Source organism: Schistocerca americana, chromosome X, assembly GCF_021461395.2.
Source record: "Schistocerca americana isolate TAMUIC-IGC-003095 chromosome X, iqSchAmer2.1, whole genome shotgun sequence".
NCBI classification, from domain to species: Eukaryota; Metazoa; Arthropoda; class Insecta; order Orthoptera; family Acrididae; genus Schistocerca; species Schistocerca americana.
Genome location: NC_060130.1, coordinates 299,580,125 through 299,603,159, shown reverse-complemented (window position 1 = coordinate 299,603,159; position 23,035 = coordinate 299,580,125). Strand labels below are relative to the sequence as shown.

The 23,035-nt window shown below is 46.0% G+C and overlaps 1 protein-coding gene across 1 annotated transcript in view; it reads left to right on the top strand.

The window, feature by feature from the left end:
• Positions 1 to 23,035, top strand: part of LOC124555704 (intracellular coagulation inhibitor 3-like) — a 209,248-nt gene that overhangs the window by 73,035 nt on the left and 113,178 nt on the right. The window contains exon 2 of the mRNA XM_047129709.1: positions 19,823 to 19,938. Coding sequence (XP_046985665.1) covers positions 19,823 to 19,938 — 116 coding nt within the window. The remainder of the gene's footprint in view (positions 1 to 19,822; positions 19,939 to 23,035) is intronic.

Sequence of the window (23,035 nt, the reverse complement as noted above, 5' to 3'; positions counted from 1 at the left end):
CAAAGTGCCGTCAATGCGAACAAGAGGTGACCGAGACGTGTAACCAATGGCACCCCATACCATCACGCCAGGTCATACGCCAGTATGGCGTTGACGAATACACGCTTCCAATGTGAGTTCACCGCGATGTCGCCAAACACGGATGCGAACGTCATGATGCTGTAAACAGAATCTGGATTCATCCGAAAAAATGACGTTTTGCCAATCGTGCACCCAGGTTCGTCGTTGAGTACACCATCGCAGGCGCTTCTGTCTGTGATGCAGCGTCAATGGTAACCGCATCCATGGTCTCCGAGCTGATAGTCCATGCTGCTGCAAACGCTGTCGAACTGTTTGTGCAGATGATTGTTGTCTTGCAAACGTCCCCATCTGTTGACTCAGGGATCGAGACGTGGCTGCACAACCCGTTACAGCCATGCGGATAAGATGCATGTCATCTCGACTGCTAGTGATACGAGGCCGTTGGGATCCAGCACGGCGTTCCGTATTACCCTCCTGAACCCACCGATTCCCTATTCTACTAACAGTCAGTGGATCTCGACCAACGCGAGGAGCACTGTCGCGATACGATAAACCGCAATCGCGATAGGCTACAATCCGACCTGTATCAAAGTCGGAAACGTGATGGTACGCATTTCTTCTCCTTACACGAGGCATCACAACAACGTTTCACCAGGCAACGCCGGTCAGCTGCTGTTTGTGTATGAGAAATCGGTTGGAAACTTTCCTCATGTCAGCACGTTGTAGGTGTCGCCACCTGGGCCAGCCTTGTGTGAATGCTCTGAAGAGCTAATCATTTGCATATCATAGGATCTTCTTCCTGTCGGTTAAATTTCGCGTCTGTAGCACATCATCTTCGTGGTGTAGCAATTTTAATGGCCAGTAGTGTATATTAAAATAGAGCCTGGGGCGTCCGAATTCTATCGCCGCGGAGCGGCGACAAACAGGTAAAGCAGCGCAGCCATATGAAGCAAAGCATGAAAACGCTCGCCACCCCACGGCATGAAACAATTTCCAGCGCTAGCGTGAACGTGTTAAACACTTCTGTCAATACATTAAACGTATTCGAAATTGCGAATAACGACAACGGTCAGCTGTAGACTGGAATGACGACATGAGGACAATAACAATTTGTGGCGTACCGGGACTCGAACCCGGATTTCCCACTTATCGCAAGCGATCGCCTTACCATTTTTTTTAATCTCATTGTGTTCGTCCCATTTGTTCGGGGCGGACGTCCCAGGACACACGTTCAAATTCATGGTTGATCCGTTCATTCAGTTTTTTATTACAGAGGGCAGCTAAGCCTCTGACCGAACACTCTGAGCTACAGTGCCCGCATACCATTTGGCTAACCGCGCACGACTCATGGCTGTACCCAAACTGCCGTAAGTCGTCAAACATGCATCTACGACCTGTACTCGTACATCCATTATGTATATTCCCGTACAGGTCAGACGTTGTACTTGAAAGTCACTTGCTCGGTATCGACAAAGAAATACGATATTGTAATGCCTGTATTATTCTGATTAAGATGCAAAGCTCCTTTGGACATGCATCCATGTCTAAAGCAACAAGTACTGCGGCGACTACATCAGTTATAAATTACATTAAACGTATTCGCAATTGCAAATAACGAGAACCATCACCAGTAGAATGGAATAACGACAGTGAAAATTTGTGCCGGACCGCATATCCAAAGGAACTTTACATTGTAATCAGAATAACACAGGCACTGAAATATCGCATTCCACTGCCGATACCGGGCAAGCGACTTTCAAGTACAACGTCTGATCTGTACGGGAATATACAAAATAGATGTCAGACACAAATTTTCATTGTCGTCATTCCATTCTACAAATGATTGTTGTCGTTATTCGCTATTGCGAATACAATTAATGTGTTTCGTAACAGCTGTAGTCACCGCAGTACCTGTTCCGTTTGACATGCATACATCTCGAAATGCATACATCTTTTGCAACGCGGGCCACTACGAGACGTGCAGGAAGAAATCAGTGAAGTTCTGGAAGGTGCTTAAAATATCGTCGTACTCAGAAGTGATCGAAGACACTTTTAAAAGGAAAACATTACTAACAAAAGGAAACTCAATTATAATATCCTTGGATGACCACCCACACAAATATATACCATAGAAATGACTCTTCTATGTCGTTGTCTGTGATGTACCTACACGACGAACGCTGGAGTAGTGATACGCAGCGGTGTGAAGACCTGGGACGAAAATGAGTCGCTGCCGGCGCCGTATGATGGCTAACATGCTGCTGGTGAAGACCACAACGAACTGGGCCAAGTATATCGGCGTGGAGCGTTGAGACGAAGTTGTTGGTATTGTACTGCCAACATATAGCGCTGGGCCTGAACTAGAGATGGGTCGTTCGCGAACTAACGGGCCCAAAGGAAAGGTTCACCAAGATGAACGGAACGAACGAGGAACGAATTCTAGGGAACGGTCTTTCATAGTTCACTTCGATCGCGGCTTTCTACTTACAGTTCCCGGGAACGGGAAACGGTCGGTCTCGTTCCCGAACGGCACGTGAGCAGGTCTCTTTCCAGCCTCGGTCCCGTTCCCATCTGTCTCGGCCTCCCTCGGCCGGACTCGTCCTTCTTAACGTGGCCACAAGTCGCAGTTCCACTGCCGTCTGCTCCTTGTTAGTTCAGTATCGGGTTGTTGTTCGTTTCAGTCGCTTCGCACGCCCATTCTAGATCCGTCTCAAATCTTTTCTGAACTCTGAACTTCTGGTTCTTTTCGTATTCCATTCAGCGTCCATGACCGGTAATTAAAATGTATTTTATGATTACGTAAATTACATGAAAATTACGTGGTATGTAATACATACGTCTTTTCACGTAAAAAAACGGCGTATCAGCTTACTTCACAATTTCGATAAACAGCAGAAGAAATACTTATAAAAAGGCAAGATTTTTTGTTATTACACATGCAAAGGACGTCGGCACGGCACACACGAGTGGCTATTTTCCATCTTTTTTTGAGCCAAGGTACAAGAGTATGTTCATTGTTATGGAAGGCAGACCGACTCACAACCGAATGAAGCCCGCGCTTCGTAATCTACTGTATGGTGTCACATTTTGTAAAGAGAATATGATAATTCCTACAATATTATTTCAGTGGTATAGGGTGGCACACGAAAACTCGGCCCCGAGTACTAGATTGCTCACTGTCGCTTACCAATCGTCATCTATTGTTTCGGAGTTGTTTGCATTAGCTTATTTGTTATTTCTTCACTGCCTAACTATTACATGTTTATTCTGCTCGCAGCTGTCAACAAATCGTGCGTAATTGGCGAGCCGTCTGCACTCGGGACCGGGATTTTCGTGCGCCACTTTATATTATTTCACTGAGATCAGCCACATAACGCTACAGTTGGCTAAACGAGATGTTTTGCAGAATCATGAAACTTACAAGTGTGTAAGAATTCTGTTATGAATAAAAACTCTGTACTCCCGGGGGTAGGCAAGTGCCCCCTCTTGGTGCCTTCCATCTTCAGTCACCTATGCTACTAATTTTCAGTTTTTCATAAGAACCATATACCAAGCACAATGAACGGTGAACGAGTAAAAATGAACGGTTCCCAAAAAAGAGAGCTCAACAGTGAACTAGTTCCCAAGGATGAACGACTTTGCCCATCTCTAGCCTGAACTGCTTTTATTGCCAGACGGAACGGCTCTTCCCGCCGATTTGAGGCGTAGGATGTAAATGACGTCGCACGGTCCGGCGGTGGCCTAAATAGTCTGGGTAAATGGATATCCGCGTAGCGCTGTGAGGGCACGTAACTTGTAGCAAAATAGTGGCCTGGCGACAGCGATCTCTGCTGCGATAGGCACGCTGACTGTCGACGAGGCTGGCGCCCCCAGATGCTGTGGAAGCGACGTGTAAATCAGAGGTCAACAGCCCAGGCCATACAAGGAAATACACCCATGCTCACAAATTAAGGATAATTGCAGAATGTGGTGCCACACAATGTGGCACTACATAAAACTGGCGCTAATAGCGTAGGCACATAGGGAACCCACATGACACAGATCTGTAAGTCCACGGTATTGTTGATAAGTTGAAAAAACCGTCCCGAAACACATGTGCTACAAAACGCCACTGTTTCCTGCGCATGTACCCCGACATCAATATGGGATATGATCACCATGCACACGTACACAGGCCGCACAACGGGTTGCCATACTCTGGATTAGGTGGTCGAGCAGCTGCTGGGTTATAGCCTTCCATTCTTTCACCAGTGCCTGTTGGAGCTCCTGAAGTGTCGGAGGGGTTTGAAGACGTGCAGCGATACGTCGACCGAGAGCATCCCAGACGTGCTCGATGGGGTTTAGGTCTGGAGAACAGGCAGGCCACTATATTCGCCTGACATCTTCTGTTTCAAGGTACTCCTCCACGATGGAAGCTCCGTGGGGCCGTACGTTATCATCCATCAGGAGGAAGGTTGGACCCACTGCCGCCTTGAAAAGGCGGACATACTGGTGCAAAATGACGTCCTGATACACCTGACCTGTTCCAGTTCCTCTGTCACCTCTCTCAAATACATGCAGGGGTGTACGTGCACCAATCATAATCCCACCCCACACCATCAAACCACGACCTCCATACATATCCCTTTCAAGGACATTAAGCGGTTGGTATCTGGTTCCTCGTTCACGCCAGACGAAAACCCGACGATAATCACTGTTAAGACTATACCTGGACTCGTCCGTGAACATAATCTGGGACCACTGTTCCAATGACCTGTACTGTGTTCTTGACACCGGGCTTTACGGGCCCTCCTGTGACCAGGGGTCAGTGGAATGTCAACCTTGCAGGAATAAACCATGTCTGTTCAGTCGTCTGTAGACTGTGTGTTTGGAGACAACTGTTCCAGTGGCTGGGGTAAGGTTCCGAGCAAGGCTACCTGCAGTATTCCGTGGCCGTCTGAGGGCACTGATGGTGAGATATCATTTCTTGTGGTGTTGTACACTGTGGAAGTCCCCTGGACACGTTTATGTCTACTGGAGTCGCTGCCATAATCTTGAGATCACACTTTGTGACATACGGAGGGCCTGTGCTACGACCTGCTGTGTTTGACCAGCCTCCAGTCTCCCTAGTATCCTACCCCTCATAACGTCATCAATATTTCTTCTTTGAGCCATTTTCAACATACAGTCACCATTAGCACGTCTGAAAACGTCTGCACACTTACTCGCTGAACCATACTCTGACATGCACCAACACACCTCTGCGTATGTGGACTGCTGCCAGCGCCACCGTGCGAGGCTGCAGGTCAAATGCACCGCATGGTCATACCCCGAGGTGATTTAAACCTGCAAACCGCACACCAGAGTGTTGTTTTACAATGTATCAACATTATCCTTAATTTATGAGCATGGGTGTATCTCTTAGTTTATGAGAGCCGTTTACACACGTCATCCTGGAGTGGGGACCACCAGTACGGCCCGCCTGGTGTGCAGAGAAAACGACTACCAGGCGGATACAACAGCACCGACATGGATGTGAAGCCACGCCGACTGCAATGCCGTAGCCAGCTGCGCTAGGTTATGCGGTTGAGGATCCATGTTCAAATTGCCCGATCGCGGTGGTACCACAGATTCTCGACTGGATATGAATCTGAAGAATTTCGTTGCCAGGAGTGTATGATAACCCCATCCCGGTGCTCAGTGGGAGCTGTGTGATATGTTGCGTTGTCCTGCTGGTAGATTCCATCTTCTTGAGGAGAAAACAAACTGCATGTAGGAATGGACATAGTCCCCAAGGACAGATGCATACCTGTGTTGATTCACTGTGCCTTCCAGAATAACGATATCGCCCAGGAAATGCCACGAAAACATTCATCAGACCATTAAGCTTCCTCCTCCAGTCTGGACATTTCCGACAGTTGTTGCAGGATTTTTGTTTTCAGACGTTTCACTCCATACACGCCAACTGCACCTGTCCAATGGAACATAAAACATGATTCATCTGAAAAGGCCACCTGTCGCCAATCAGTGACGTCCAGTTGCGGTACTGTTGTGCAAATAGCAAAATGGCTCTGAGCACTATGGGACTTAACTTCTGAGGTCATCAGTCCCCTAGAACTTAGAACTACTTAAACCTAACTAACCTAAGGACATCACACACGTCCAAGCCCGAGGCAGAATTCGAACCTGCGACCGTAGCGGTCGCGCGGTTCCAGATTGTAGCGCCTAGAACCGCTCGGCCACACCGGCCGGCTGTACAAATAGCCTTCGTCGCCAATGAACAGCTGTCAGCATGGGTCCATGAACCTGGCACCTGCTGAGGATACCCATATGCAGCAACATTCGCCGAATAGTCGTTGAGAAGACACTACTGGTAATCCCTTGGTTCAGCTGAGCGGTCAGCTGCTCAGCAGTTGCACGTCCGTTCGCCCGTACACGTCTCCGCAGCCGTCGTTCACCCCTATCACCTATGGCCTGTGGTGCATCAGTGTCCTCGGCGCTGGTTTTCGACAGCGCAGTTTTTCCATGCACATAATTGTTATACCGGAGCCGAGGTAGCCCCTGAGGGCCGGAAACCCATATAACAACTTGTGTTGTGACTGACAATTCGCAATTTTTCACAGAGACAACTTTTATTGATGTAAGTTCACAAGGTTGATGACTGAACATACAAACGAAAGGTAACAATGACGAAAAAAGTCTCCTCATTGAGGCAAAAAAAAGTTCACTTCTAATTTTCCACAAAGGTTCGTGGTAACGCACTCGCACACTAGTAACAGTCCAATTCCGAGACGAAGACGTAATCTTCAACGGTAGCAGTACACGAGGTCAGCATCCGGCGTGAACTGAACTGCCGGCCTGGTTCTAGCCTCTAAATAGCTGTCTCCACACAATCAGGTTTTGGTGTAGTGATACTTCCTGCAGGCCGTGGCTCGAGCTCCCCCTGCGTTAAGTAGTGCTCGGAATGTCTGTTTGCATTATCTTGTACAGGGTGTTTCAAAAATGACCGGTATATTTGAAACGGCAATAAAAACTAAACGAGCAGCGATAGAAATACACCGTTTGTTGCAATATGCTTGGGACAACAGTACATTTTCAGGCGGACAAACTTTCGAAATTACAGTAGTTACAATTTTCAACAACAGATGGCGCTGCAAGTGATGTGAAAGATATAGAAGACAACGCAGTCTGTGGGTGCGCCATTCTGTACGTCGTCTTTCTGCTGTAAGCGTGTGCTGTTCACAACGTGCAAGTGTGCTGTAGACAACATGGTTTATTCCTTAGAGTAGAGGATTTTTCTGGTGTTGGAATTCCACCGCCTAGAACACAGTGTTGTTGCAACAAGACGAAGTTTTCAACGGAGGTTTAATGTAACCAAAGGACCGAAAAGCGATACAATAAAGGATCTGTTTGAAAAATTTCAACGGACTGGGAACGTGACGGATGAACGTGCTGGAAAGGTAGGGCGACCGCGTACGGCAACCACAGAGGGCAACGTGCAGCTAGTGCAGCAGGTGATCCAACAGCGGCCTCGGGTTTCCGTTCGCCGTGTTGCAGCTGCGGTCCAAATGACGCCAGCGTCCACGTATCGTCTCATGCGCCAAAGTTTACACCTCTATCCATACAAAATTCAAACGCGGCAACCTCTCAGCGCCGCTACCATTGCTGCACGAGAGACATTCGCTAACGATATAGTGCACAGGATTGATGACGGCGATATGCATGTGGGCAGCATTTGGTTTAATGACGAAGCTTATTTTTACCTGGACGGCTTCGTCAATAAACAGAACTGGCGCATATGGGGAACCGAAAAGCCCCATGTTGCAGTCCCATCGTCCGTGCATCCTCAAAAAGTGCTGGTCTGGGCCGCCATTTCTTCCAAAGGAATCATTGGCCCATTTTTCAGATCCGAAACGATTACTGCATCACGCTATCTGGACATTCTTCGTGAATTTGTGGCGGTACAAACTGCCTTAGACGACACTGCGAACACCTCGTGGTTTATGCAAGATGGTGCCCGGCCACATCGCACGGCCGACGTCTTTAATTTCCTGAATGAATATTTCGATGATCGTGTGATTGCTTTGGGCTATCCGAAACATACAGGAGGCGGCGTGGATTGGCCTCCCTATTCGCCAGACATGAACCCCTGTGACTTCTTTCTGTGGGGACACTTGAAAGACCAGGTGTACCGCCAGAATCCAGAAACAATTGAACAGCTGAAGCAGTACATCTCATCTGCATGTGAAGCCATTCCGCCAGACACGTTGTCAAAGGTTTCGGGTAATTTCATTCAGAGACTACGCCATATTATTGCTACGCATGGTGGATATGTGGAAAATATCGTACTATAGAGTTTCCCAGACCGCAGCGCCATCTGTTGTTGAAACTTGTAACTACTGTAATTTCGAAAGTTTGTCTGCCTGAAAATGTACTGTTGTCCCAAGCATATTGCAACAAACGGTGTATTTCTATCGCTGCTCGTTTAGTTTTTACTGCCGTTTCAAATATACCGGTCATTTTTGAAACACCCTGTATGTAAATAGCCGATGTTTACCATGGTGCTTTTGGGTACGCCTTGGGCATAGACAACCTCGTCCTCTGTGGTGTTATATTGGTTGCCGGCCTTCAGGGGTTACGTTGGCTCCGGTATAACAAGAATAATTTAACCACAGCGGCATGCGAACAGTTTGCAATCATAGCCGTTTCGGAAATGCATCCACTCTTGGCCCGAAATCAAATGATCATGCCCTTCTGGACGTCAGATAAATAACTACGCTTCCGCATTACGGCAACGGCTGCACTGTTTTCCACGTCCCCCGGACACGCTTTATGTTGTATACTCCACTGCTAGCGCTCCCAACTGCCATCTGTGAGTGATTATTGCTCGCTGACATCGAGCATAGACAGCGGCCACTTTAATGTGACTGTACTGTGTAGTTACATTTGAGATACAGTACTTACACTTTGCAATGAAAAAGCACTCAGTGATTGTGAATGATGCCTTAAGCGCCTCAAACGCGACGAAACCTTCAAGGCATATGACGTTATATGGCACTGTTTGTTTATAAGCGCCGCACGTCAGCGGGACCGGCTTAAAGCGATAACAATAATTTAAAAAATACAGGCATGTGTCTAAGCTGCCATCAGTAAAGGACATTTATCTGTTATCTTGGCATTTGTGAACCATCGAAGTTTGAAGATTAACGTATCTAAAGAGTACGGAAGTAATAATAATAATAATAATGTCGTGTGTCGAGGGCCTCCCGTCGGGTAGACCGCTCGCCTGGTGCAAGTCTTTCGATTTGACGTCATTTCGGCGACTTGCGCGTCGATGGGGATGAAATGATGATCATTAGGACAACACAACACCCAGTCCCTGAGCGGAGAAAATCTCCGACCCAGCCGGGAATCGAACCCGGGCCCTGAGGATTGACAGTCCGTCGCGCTGACCACTTTTATTTATTTATTTTTTTTAATCTAATTTTGTTCGTTTTCGTTCGTTGAATCTGCTCGGGGCGGACGTCGTAAGACACCCGTTTAAGTTCGTTGTTGATCGTTTAACTCAGTTTTTTTTTTTATTACAGAGGGCAGCTAACCCTCTGACCGAATACGCTGAGCTACCGTGCCAGCTGCCACTCAATTACCGGGCGCGGACAGTACGGAAGTGTGCACTCATGAGCTAAAACATTATGGTCACTTGTTTAACAGCTTGTTTGTCCGTCTTGGGAACGAAATATATCACTGATTTTGCGTATCATGGATCTGACAGTCTGTTAGTACGTTTGTGCAGGTATGTGGTATTAGATGTCTACGCACAGGTCATGAAATTCGCATAAATAACGGATCGCTGATGTGCATAGTCGGATATGGATCCCGATAGTGACCCAGATGAGTTCTATAGCATGTACATCAGGCGAATATGGTCGCTAAGACACAACATGAGCTCACTGTAATGCTCCTCAAATCACTGTAGCACGGTCCTGCCTCCGAGACACGGACAATTATTATGCTGAAAGAGGACATCGCTGCCGGCCGGGTGGCCGAGCGGTTCTAGGCGCTACAGTCTGGAACCGCGCGACCGCTACGGTCGCAGGTTCGAATACTGCCTCGGGCATGGATGTGTGTGATGTCCTTAGGTTAGTTAGGTTTAAGTAGTTCTAAGTTCTAGGGGACTGATGACCTCAAAGCCATTTTTGATGACATCGCTGTCGGGGAAGATATCAAGCATGAAGGGATGCAGGTGGTTCGCTGCCGACAGCGTGTTTTCGATTACTACCCCAGGTGTCATGAAAGCGCAGGAGAATGTCTCCCCTAGCATAATACTTCTCCCACCTATCTGCGTCCGTGGCGCGCTGCCTGTTTTGAACCACCGTTCACCTCTATGACGGCGTTTTTGGAGACGACCATCGACCTAGTGCAGCAAAAATGTGATTCACCCAAAGGACCGACTCGTTTCCATTGATCGACGGTCGAATAGCGACGGTCCCGTGCCCACTGCAATCATAATTGACAATGTCGTTGGGTCAACATGTGAACACGTAACGCTGGTCTGCTGCGGAGCCCTATGTTCAACATTGTACGATGAACGGTGTGCTACTGAGCACTTGTGAGCTCACCAGCACTGTGCTCTTTCGTCGGAGATGCCACAGATCACCATCTATCTTACTTTACAGAGCAGACAAGCTTCAAAACCTCACGTTCTGGGAAGAGGCGTGGACATCCCACTATTTGGCGCCTATTAGTATTTTCACTGTCCTTCTACCTCTTTCCATAGATGCTCACGACAGTAGTACGTGTACATTCGACCAGCTTCGCCATGTCTGAGATACTCGGTCGCTGGCTCTGCGTAATAATAATCTGCCCTTTGTCAGATTCGCTTATCCCAATGGATTTCCCCATCTGCAGCTCATATCTTCGCTAGGGTGATCCCTCGTCCACGTCTGCTCCGCTTACACACTTTTGTTACCGCGTCACGTGCCCATAACGCCACCAGGCGGAATCCAGCGTTGCGGTGGGCGGTGGTCATAATGTTTTGCTTATCAGTGCAAGTCTCTGACAAAAAAAAACCGCGTAACAATTATAAGTACTCGCGGATCAGGCGTTAGTCATAGACAAGTTACGGCTGTCCAATTGCTGCCTGAAAGGCACTGTGGGAAGCAATGTGTGATCGTGAGATATGTGATCAGCATGTCTCCAGTCCCTCCAGCCCCTCTTGTCAGTAGATTAATCCTGGCCATGCTGCTGTTTCTTTATTTAAGGGACCACACCGTGGTTCAGGTCGAAAAAATAGATTTTCGGTTTTCATCATATTTCGATAGAGTAATGTTTTATTTAAGTACTCTGAAAAGGATTTTGCTGAAAAAAATTTTTTTCGAGCTTTTAAAGAGCGTTTTTCCTACCACGTATGTTTATGTGCCACGCCCACTTTTCTGTCACCCACTTTTCTGCATACATTTTAGATCTTTATACATTGCACGTTAGGGATTTTTTTTACTCCCGCGTGTGTTGGCTACCCTTGGAATTCAACGGTCGATATTCTTTTGTTTCTGCTGTTTGCAAACAACACGCTTTCAAACACGCGGTTAGTTTTGTTCAAGTGTGATTGCGAGTAGTTGTTATAGAAAACTTCCGGGTATACTACTGGCAGGCAATTCGGAGAAATAAAGAAAATCTGGAGGCAATGAAGAGAGATGTTTGGGCCATATTCTTCCATAAGTCCTCTGCTGATGATAAGCCATGTCATGGATTGTGTCCATAGGGGAAAATTCGTGGTGCAAATACAATAGGGCTCAGGCAACTGGAGGATATTTTCAACAGCATTCTCTTCCTGCTGCTGTTATGACAGCAATTAAACCTATTTTCAGACACTTGGCTCATCCTGACCTAAGGAAATGTCTGCACGGGCAAACACAGAACCAAAATGAATGTTTCAACAGCATAATTTGGAACCGCCTTCCTAAAACTGTATTTGTAGGCATGTATACAATGAAACTAGGAGTTCATGATGTTGTTATTACATTCAGTTGTGGTAATATTGGAATGTGTTGGGTACTGAAAAAGCTAGGAATTAATCTTGGTGAAAATATGATCACTGGGCTGCAACATTGCGATAAAATGAGGATAGCCGATGCAGACAGTTTTGCACCTAATATGGCCTTCAAAGCAAGACAAACACCCAGGAACGTGAAAAAGAAGCTGGAAGACCTGCTAGAGGCCAAAGAAGGGCCATCGTATGCATCACGGCAGTTTTAATTAACTGTAAGTAACAAATTTCAAAAGTTTTTTCTTTAAAGTCACTTTCCCGCAAACTAAAATTTTCAGTACATATGCCCCATTATATCAGAAACTATCGTAGATTAATGAATGAAATTTTCAGAGACTCTGTATAACATAAAAAGCCACCTCTGGTACTACATTCATTAATATTGCCCCATTAGGAAGTTCACAAAAAAATATTTTCTGCAGAAAAAACTTAATATTTTTTGTTAATAAATTTAAAAAAGTATTTCTTAAAAACTATAAAATGGATAACGTAGATTTTAGTACAGTTGACACTGTTAGCATCACGTAACATACAGTAAAAATATTAAGGTCCAGCATCAAATAGTTTTTTCAGAAATGGGTAAAATACTTGCCTAAATTAACATGGGTTAGACAGGCAGGGTGTGCTCCCCTTACGCAGTTCCTCATCTGGCCGCACGAGGGCGAGCAGACACCGTTCCAGACCGCCCCACCTCTGGAAAATCAGAAGCGCTACGTAGAACCGAACCCGGTTCCTTCCGCACAGATGGTAGTGACGCTAACCATTCGGCTATAGAGGTGGTGATAAATGAGGTATTATTTGGCAAAAAGCTAAACATTTGCTTGAAAAAATATGAGTTAACACAAGCAATACTTCGAGACATGTTCCCCAAATTTGAAGTTGCTGTGTCGTCGTACGTTCTTCCTTCATCCGCCATCCAATTGGAAATGTTCGAGTTTCCATGACTGATTTACTCTTAACCTACATACATACTCGGCAAGTCACGGTTCGGTGCGTGGTGGAGGATACATTGTTCCACTGCTAATCATTTATCGTCCTGTTCCACTTCCAAGCAGAATGAGGGGAAAACGGCTTAGTCTATGCCTCCGAACGAGCCCTAATTTCTCTTATGTTATGTTCGTGGTTCTTCCGCAAAATGTACGTTGACGGCAGTAGGATTTTTCACCAATCAATTTCAAATGCCGGTTATCTAAATGTTCACAATAGCAGCCGGCCGCTGTGACCGAGCGAGTCTAGGCGCTTCAGTCCGGAACTACGCGACCGCTACGGTCGCAGGTTCGAATCCTGCCTCGGGCGTGGATGTGTGTGATGTCCTTAGCTTAGTTTGGTTTAAGTAGTTCTAAATCTAGGGGACTGATGACCTTAGATGTTAAGTTCAATAGTGCTTTAGATCCATTTCAACCATTTGAACGACAATAGCATTCCCCGAAAAGAGCATCGCCTTCGCTCCATGGATTCCTATTTGAGATCCCGAAGCATCTTCGTGACGCTTGCGCGTTGTTTGAACCAACCGGTAACAAATCTACCAGGCCGCCTTTGAACTGCTTTGATGTCTTAATTTAATCCGATCTCGTACGGATCCCAAACCCTCGATTAGTAGTCAATAATGAGTCTCAGTAGTGTTCTTTTGCGAGCTCCTTTACAAATAAACCACACTTTCCGAAAACTCTCTCAATAAACCCAAGTCAACCACTCGCCTTCCCCACTACTATCCTTCCATGCTCGTTCCATTTCACATCGCTGTGCAACGTTGTGCCTAAATGTTCAATCGCTGTGACTGTTTCAAGCAGCACGCTACTAATTCCGTATTCGAACATTGCGAGATTGTTTTTCGTAAGCATCTGCATTAACTTTCGTTTTTCTAATTTAGAGGTAGCTGCCAATCATCACACCAACTAGAAATGTTGTAGAGATTGCTGTTCATACTGCCCACCAGATCATTTATGTATATAGAGAATAACTCCCCTGAGGCTTCCCTGATGACACCCTTGTCTCTGGTGAACACTCGCTGTCAATGACAACGCACTGGGGTCTGTTACTTCAAACGGTACAAATGGCTCTGAGCACTACCGGACTTGACACCTGAGGTCATCAGTCCCCTAGAACTTATAACTACTTAAACCTAAGGACATCCCACACATCCGTGCCCGAGGCAGTATTCAAACCTGCGACCGTAGCGGTCACGCGGTTCCAGACTGAAGCGCCTAGAACCGCTCGTCCACAGCGGCCGGAGTCTGTTACTTAACAAATCTTCGAGTCACTCACATATCTCGGAGCCTGTTCCGTATGCTCGTACTTTCGTTAACAGTCTGCAGCGGGGCACCGTGTTAAACGCTTTTCGGCAGTCAAGGAATATACACTCCTGGAAATGGAAAAAAGAACACATTGACACCGGTGTGTCAGACCCACCATACTTGCTCCGGACACTGCGAGAGGGCTGTACAAGCAATGATCACACGCACGGCACAGCGGACACACCAGGAACCGCGGTGTTGGCCGTCGAATGGCGCTAGCTGCACAGCATTTGTGCACCGCCGCCGTCAGTGTCAGCCAGTTTGCCGTGGCATACGGAGCTCCATCGCAGTCTTTAACACTGGTAGCATGCAACGAAAGCGTGGACGTGAACCGTATGTGCAGTTGACGGACTTTGAGCGAGGGCGTATAGTGGGCATGCGGAAGGCCGGGTGGACGTACCGCCGAATTGCTCAACACGTGGGGCGTGAGGTCTCCACAGTACATCGATGTTGTCGCCAGTGGTCGGCGGAAGGTGCACGTGCCCGTCGACCTGGGACCGGACCGCAGCGACGCACGGATGCACGCCAAGACCGTAGGATCCTACGCAGTGCCGTAGGGGACCGCACCGCCACTTCCCAGCAAATTAGGGACACTGTTGCTCCTGGGGTATCGGCGAGGACCATTCGCAACCGTCTCCATGAAGCTGGGCTACGGTCCCGCACACCGTTAGGCCGTCTTCCGCTCACGCCCCAACATCGTGCAGCCCGCCTCCAGTGGTGTCGCGACAGGCGTGAATGGAGGGACGAATGGAGACGTGTCGTCTTCAGCGATGAGAGTCGCTTCTGCCTTGGTGCCAATGACGGTCGTATGCGTGTTTGGCGCCGTGCAGGTGAGCGCCACAATCAGGACTGCATACGACCGAGGCACACAGGGCCAACACCCGGCATCATGGTGTGGGGAGCGATCTCCTACACTGGCCGTACACCACTGGTGATCGTCGAGGGGACACTGAATAGTGCACGGTACATCCAAACCGTCATCGAACCCATCGTTCTACCATTCCTAGACCGGCAAGGGAACTTGCTGTTCCAACAGGACAATGCACGTCCGCATGTATCCCGTGCCACCCAACGTGCTCTAGAAGGTGTAAGTCAACTACCCAGGCCAGCAAGATCTCCGGATCTGTCCCCCATTGAGCATGTTTGGGACTGGATGAAGCGTCGTCTCACGCGGTCTGCACGTCCAGCACGAGGCGCCAGGTGGAAATGGCATGGCAAGCCGTTCCACAGGACTACATCCAGCATCTCTACGATCGTCTCCATGGGAGAATAGCAGCCTGCATTGCTGCGAAAGGTGGATATACACTGTACTAGTGCCGACATTGTGCATGCTCTGTTGCCTGTGTCTATGTGCCTGTGGTTCTGTCAGTGTGATCATGTGATGTATCTGACCCCAGGAATGTGTCAATAAAGTTTCCCCTTCCTGGGACAATGAATTCACGGTGTTCTTATTTCAATTTCCAGGAGTGTAGAATCTGCCTATTGCCCTTCACCGATGGTTGGCCGGACACCATGTGAAAAACCAACAAGCTGTGTTTCGCCCAAGTGTTGCTTTCTAAAACCGTTCTAATTGATGCACAGGAGCTTTTCTCCTCAACCAACTTCATTATCTTCGAGTTGAGAATGTGGTCAAGAATTATGCAGCAACCGGTGTTAAGGATATTGGTCTGTAGCTTTGCGTTTCAGTTCTATTGCCATTCTTATGTACAGGAGGCACCTGTGCTTTAAACATAGTGGCATAGAACAGTAAACACACTTGACAAGTGCAACATGTGAATGTGTTGCATTATTTTCGGTGTATCCACACTGCTGTAGGCTCATATCAAAAACCACAGATGTTATATTATCCAGATCTTCACCACGAGCTGCTCCACTTCCCCAATTCGCTTTCTCAACTTAACAGCTTTCATCCAAATTATGTTATTTATTATTGCATCCATCGACTGGCGTAAGACGTTTTTAATGTATCCAGAGTTATCGGAGTGTGACCTCTGTTCTGTGAGTGGTGGTGCGAGTTGGAACGTGTGCCGTAACACTTTCAGAATCTGTAAATCCATGGAGTTGAGAAAGAGACATGGAATTTTAGTGATGTTTATTGTTGTGGTCTTCAGTCCGAAGACCAGTTTCATGCAGCCCTCCAGGCTACTCTACCCTGTGCAAGACTCAACTCCGAGTAACTACCGTAACTTATGCCGTCTGAATCTCCTTGCTGTATTCATCTCTTGGTCTCCCTCCACAACTTTTACCCCCATAGTTCCCTCCATTTCTAAAATGGTGATCCCTTGATGTCTCAGAATGTGCCACAAATTTCTTTTCTCCCAGATTCCATTCATTACCTCCTTATTAGTTATGTCATCTGCCCACCTAATCTTCGGCATTCTTCTGTAACATTTCAAAAGCTTCCATTCTCCTCTGGTCTAAACTGTTTATCATCCGTGTTTCACTTCCAAACGTGGCTACACTACTTGCAAATACTTTCAATAAGACATTCGATGTTGCTAAATTTCTTTTCTCCAGAAACGCTTTTCTTGCCAGTGCGAGTCTACATTTTATATCCTCTCAACTTCGGCCATCATCTTTTATTCTGCTGTCCAAATAACAAACCTTATCTACAACTTTAATTGTGTCGCTTTCTAATCTATTTCCCTCAGAATCACCTGATTTAATTCGAGTACATTCCATTATCCTTGTTTAGCGTTTGCTGATGTTCGTTATATATCCTCCTCCCAGGCTACTGTCCATTCCGTTCAACTGCTCTTCCAAGTCTTTTGCGGTCTCTGACAGAAAAACAATGTCATCGGCAAACCTCAAAGTTTTTATTTCTTCTGCTTGACCTTCAATTCCTACTCCAAAGTTCTCTTTTGTTTCGTTTACTGCTTGCTCAATGTATAAACTGAATAACATTGGTGATAGGCTGTCACCCTGTCTCATTTCCTTCTCAACTATTGCTTCCTTTTCATGATCTTCGATTCCTATAGCTGCTATCTGGTTACTGTACAAGTTGCAAACAGCTGCTCTCTCCCTGTTTTTTACCCCTGCTACCTTCAGAATTTCAAAGAGAGTACTCCAGTCAACACTGTCAAAAGCTTTCGCTAAGTCTACAAATGCTGTAAACGTACGTTTATCTCCCCTTAAACTATCTTCTAAGATAAATCGTAGGGTCAGTATAACCTCGTGTGTTCCTGCATTTCTCAGGAATCCAAACTGATCTTCTCCAGTTTTTCCATCCTTCTGTAAGAAATTCGCGTCAGTATTTTGCAACCATGACTTGTTAAACTGATAGTTCGGTAATATTCACACCTGTCAGCACCTGCTTTCTTTGGAATTGTAATTATTACAATATTCTTGAAGTCTAAGGATATTTCACCTGTGTCATACATCTTTCACATTAGATGGAAGACTTTTGTCATGGCTGGCTTTCCCAGGGCTGTCAGTAGTTCTGACGGAATATCGTCTACTCCTGGAGCGTTGTTTCGACTTAGGTCTTTCAGTGCTCTGTCAAATGCTTCCCGCTGTATTATATCCTCCATCTCATCTTCACCTACGTCCCCTTCAATTTCTATAAGACTGCCTTTAAGTTCATTTCCCTTGTACAGATCCTCTATACCAGGTTGTTCCAACCGAGCTCCATGGAGCCGGAGCACTCCGGAGCGCTCACTGCGGTCAGCTCGGAGCCGGCGTGGAGGGGGAAAGCGTACTCACTGCCCCCTGGCCGCATGCAGCCACAACTGACGCAATAATCCGTGTTCAATGACAGCTATGACTAACCGCGGGAGCCCTGTACCTCTATTGGAGCATACCTTTCTATTCACTGTGAGGGATGGTCGTCCGCAGTGTCTTGTATGTTATAAAGTATTTAATTGTCTTTTTACTTTTTTGATCCTCTGCTGGCTTCATTATTTCATCACTCAGAGCTATCCATTCGCCTTCTACCGTATTCCTTTCCACCGTTCTAGTCAATCGTTGTCTAATGCTCCTGTGAAACTCTTAACAACCTCTGGTTCTTTCAACATATCCAGGTCTCATACCCTAACTGTACTACTTTTCTGTAGTTTCTTTAGTTTTAATTTATATTTCATAACCAATAAGTTGTGGTCAGGGTCTACATCTGCCCCTGGAAATGTCTTACGATTTAAAATCTGGTTCCAGAATCTCTGCCTGATGATTATATAATTAATCTGAAACATTCTGGTGTCTCCAGATCTCTTCCAAGTATATGACCTTCTTTCATGATTCTTAAACCAAGTGTCAGCTATGATTAAATTATGATCTGTGCAAAATTCTACCAGGTGGCTTGCTCTTTCATTCCTTTCTCCCTGTCCCTATTCACCTACAACTTTTCTTTCCCTTCCTTTTCCTACTATCGAATTCCACATCACAATTAAAACTTCGTCTCCCTAAACTATCTGAATAATTTCTTTTATCTCATCACACAGCACCTCAATCTCTTCATCATTTGCGGAGCTAGTTGGTATATAAACTTGTACTACCGTGGTGGGTGTTGGTTTTCTGTCTATTTCGGCTACAATAATACGTTCACTATGCTATTCGTAGTAGCTTACCCACATTTCTATTTTTCATTCATTATTAAGTTCACTCCTGCATTACCTCTGTTTGATTTTGTGTTTATAACCCTATACTCACCTGACCAGAAGTCCTGTTCCTCCTGCCATCAAACTTCACTAACTCCCACTTAATCGCCCGCATCTCGTGGTCGTGCGGTAGCGTTCTCGCTTCCCACGCCCGGGTTCCCGGGTTCGATTCCCGGCGGGGTCAGGGATTTTCTCTGCCTCGTGATGGCTGGGTGTTGTGTGATGTCCTTAGGTTAGTTAGGTTTAAGTAGTTCTAAGTTCTAGGGGACTGATGACCTAAGATGTTAAGTCCCATAGTGCTCAGAGCCATTTTTTTGCCCACTTAATCTAACTTCAACCTACCCATTTCCTGTTTAGATTTTCTAACCTCCCTGCGCAATTAAGGGGTCTAACATACCATGCTCCGATCCGTAGAACGCCAGTGTTATTTCTCCTGATGACGACATTCTTTTGAGTAGTCCCCGCTCAGAAATCGGAATGGGGAACTATTTTACCCTCGTAATATTTTACACCAGAGGATGCCATCTTCATTGAACCATACAGTAGAGCTGCATGTCCTCGGGAAACATTACGGCTGTAGTTTCCCCTTGCTTAAAACCGTTCGCTGTACCAGCACAGACATGCCGTTTTTGTTGATGTTACAAGGGTAGATTCATCTGTCATCCAGACTCTTGCCCCTGCAACTACTGAAAAGGCTGCTGCCTCTCTTCAGGAACCATACGTTTGTTTGGCCTTTCAACAGATAGTCATTCGTTGTGGTTGCACCTGCGGTGTGGCTATCCGTTTCGCTGGAGCATGCAATCCACCTCACCAATGGTAACACCCACCGTTCGAGGAGGGCGTATTTTAGTGATACGTGTACTAAATGGAAACGTGTTGTGTCGTTTCAGAGATGCTGAGAGCGCTGTTGGTGGTGGCGGCAGCTCGTCTGAGTCTCCAGGAGTCGCAGAGCAGCGTCCAGGCCGTCACCAAGCTCAGCAATAGCCTCGTGCCGAAGCTTTTCCAGGTCAGTGATTTGCCTCTGGCGCATTGCTTCCACGCAGATCTCGCCTTAAATGTGTCGGCTGTGAAAACTGCGACTAAGAAATTAACATATTTTAAGTAGATGTGATAGTTCAGCCAAAGTAACAAAACGCGTGGCAAATAAATCAAGTGCTTTCCTGCGGAACTCACAGAAGTGTGCGGATTTTGTATGGCCTCCTGTTTTTGACAGTTCGTCCTCTAATGTGCGAGACAGACGGGTGAGCCAGACACGGATCGCATCCCCCCGACGGATTAACGACCGTGGGCAGGTACATCGGCCTGCCTAGTGTGTGGTTTTTAGGCGGTTTTCAACGCTCATTGAGGCCAATGCTAGGTTGCTCCTCAAATTCTACCTTCGAGAATACAATACACCAGGAGTAGTCACCTTTTTTACCTAACGACCACTTTTGTGTCTGTGTTAGTAATAAAATTTCTTGATCACCCACCAGTTCCACAGTAATAGTAACATACAGAGTGAGTCACTAACCATTTCGGCTGGCTCCAGCTCCACATTCCAAGAGCGAAAATGCAAATACCTGCCGAACCACCAGAGATAATCGCGCCTGACGACTCTTAGAAGAGAAACCCGTTATGTAAACAATTCTGTGTAATATTTCAGTTACAAAGTTGTTTACTTGTTTCTTCTTTATCCGAGTTCTAAGTTAGCTATTTTTCCAACGTTATATTAAAAACAGAGCTTTCTAGGACTACATCTACTGTACGGGAAGACCACGAAAGCATATGTAAATGTTACTGCATCACTCAGTTTCAGCTTCCAGACTAACCTTCCAACTGGTGTACATTGCTCTACTTCCACACTACACTTCATATTGAGATAAACAGAAGTAAATATGTGTACCTGGAATAATGTTAGGCAATTTCATCACATTTTACTTTCTCAATAACTCATCTTCCCATTTTCAGTTTGCTCCTAGCCAACACACCATGGGGCCATTGCTTCGATCTCCTTAGATGTCGAGGACAGAGTCTCTTGAAGTTGACTTTCAGTAACGGAAATACTGCCTACGCTGCTGAAGGTACACCATAGATTAAAGGCGAAAAGTATTCATGGAAACGGTATACCTGCAGATGAGCAAGTCCATATATGACGTTCAAGTGTTCAAAATTCATGCTCAGAACTATCCCATAAAATTGGTACTCGAGTTATCACTGACAGGACTTATTTGCAGTGTCCAACTGTCCAGTAACGTCACTCTAGAAAGTCTGTCAGGCATTGTATGAGAACCGTCATTCCTAGAATATTGGATTTCACTCATTCGAAGAACTAGAATGCTTCATTAGTGCAAATGTCACAATGCAAGTCGAAACTGTAGATAGTGCAACGCGGATGAATTACCACTCTGCATGCGATTCATAGATTTAGAGAGAGTTTTTAACTTAATTCCCTTAAACTCTGTAGTAATAGCCCTTGAGAAATAAGGTAATGATTCAACTTAACGGGGTGGTGCATAAGTTTGTATCGTTTCTCCATAAGTTTAATAAACACAACAGATACTCGTAACAGAGACTTTATCGTCGCCGGCCGGAGTGGCCGAGCGGTTCTAGGCGCTGCAGTCGGGCATGGATGTGTGTGATGTCCTTAGGTTAGTTAGGTTTAAGTAGTTCTAAGTTCTAGGGGACTGACGACCTCAGAAGTTAAGTCCCATAGTGCTCAGAGCCGTTTGAACCATTTTGAACTTTATCGTCAGTAATACATTCTTCTTCACTTTTTAAAACAGTCTGCCAACGATGGGACGATTTTTCGATTCCACGATTGTAAAAATCACGTGATTTTGAGGCGAGGAGCTCATTGAGCCATTTTCAGAGCGCATTTTCTTCCGGGAAAGGAATTTTCTTGAAGGTTGTTCGATAGAGAGCGCAAAATGTGAAAATCTGAGAGTGCAAGATTAGGTGAATAAGATGGGTGCGGAATGACTTCTCAACGCAACTGCTCTACAGCGTTTTTTTGTCAGTCTAGCAGAATGCGGGAGGGTGTTGGTCGTTGTTCTTCGATTGCGTTCGCAAGAAGTCTCAGTTGTTGACAATAAATGTCAGCTGAGATGGTTACACCTCGGTGAAGCAATACGAAGTACACCACACCGTCACTATGTCTCGTCACCAGTAATGATACAGAATAGGACTGGTCGGTGTTGTTCACGAGCCTGTTGATGACGAACAAGCAGAGATGCACATACGACCATCCACTGATTTTTGTGATTTTGGCTTAGAGCGTGCTGTACCCACACACCCGATTTTTGAACCTTGCCCATTGCAGGAAATTGTAGCACGATGGAGGAATTATCACAGTCCATCACATTTGCCAGTTCTGAATTACACTGACGTGGATCGTTGTGGATTAATCCGTTTAAACGATCTTCGTCAAACACCGAAGGTCTTCCTGAACGTGGCGAGTCACTAATGTCAAGGCGATCCCTCTTAAAACGAGATAATCATTTTCTTGCCGTGCTCTGTCCAACGGCACTATCCTCATGCATGGTGCTGCTGCCACCCTTCCACTGAACTCAAACAGGGTAACATGTCGGAAATGTTCCGATTTCTCCACTTGACACTCCAGCTCCACGCACTGTTTCCAAATGACAAAATGACAATATGAAATCTCAGATAGCAACAGTTTACTACAAATAAAAAATGACAATCAATAAATAGAGTCATAGCAACCGGAATACCAACATGCAAAACAGAAAAGTACGAACTTATGCACCAACCTAATGCGTTAGTGTACTGAACACCATACCATATAAATTACACTTCATCAAGAAAGTAGGAAATTCACAGTTAAAATAGGAGTTAGGCAAAAAGCTTCCATACCATCAAACGTATTCCCAGCAATCTTAAAAGGAAATTTTTAGATCCTTGTGCTGGGAAAACGAAGAAGGAATGTGTTGATGCAACACATCTGAATTACCTTTATTTTGCAGATGACACTTGGACAGTACGCCTCTAGCACATACAAATTTCAATAGTGAATGGAACAGCTTAATAGAAGAAGTCTGAAAGTATGCATGAAAATCGTTAGTAGCAATACTAATAATAATAATAAGACTAAACTTATCCATTAA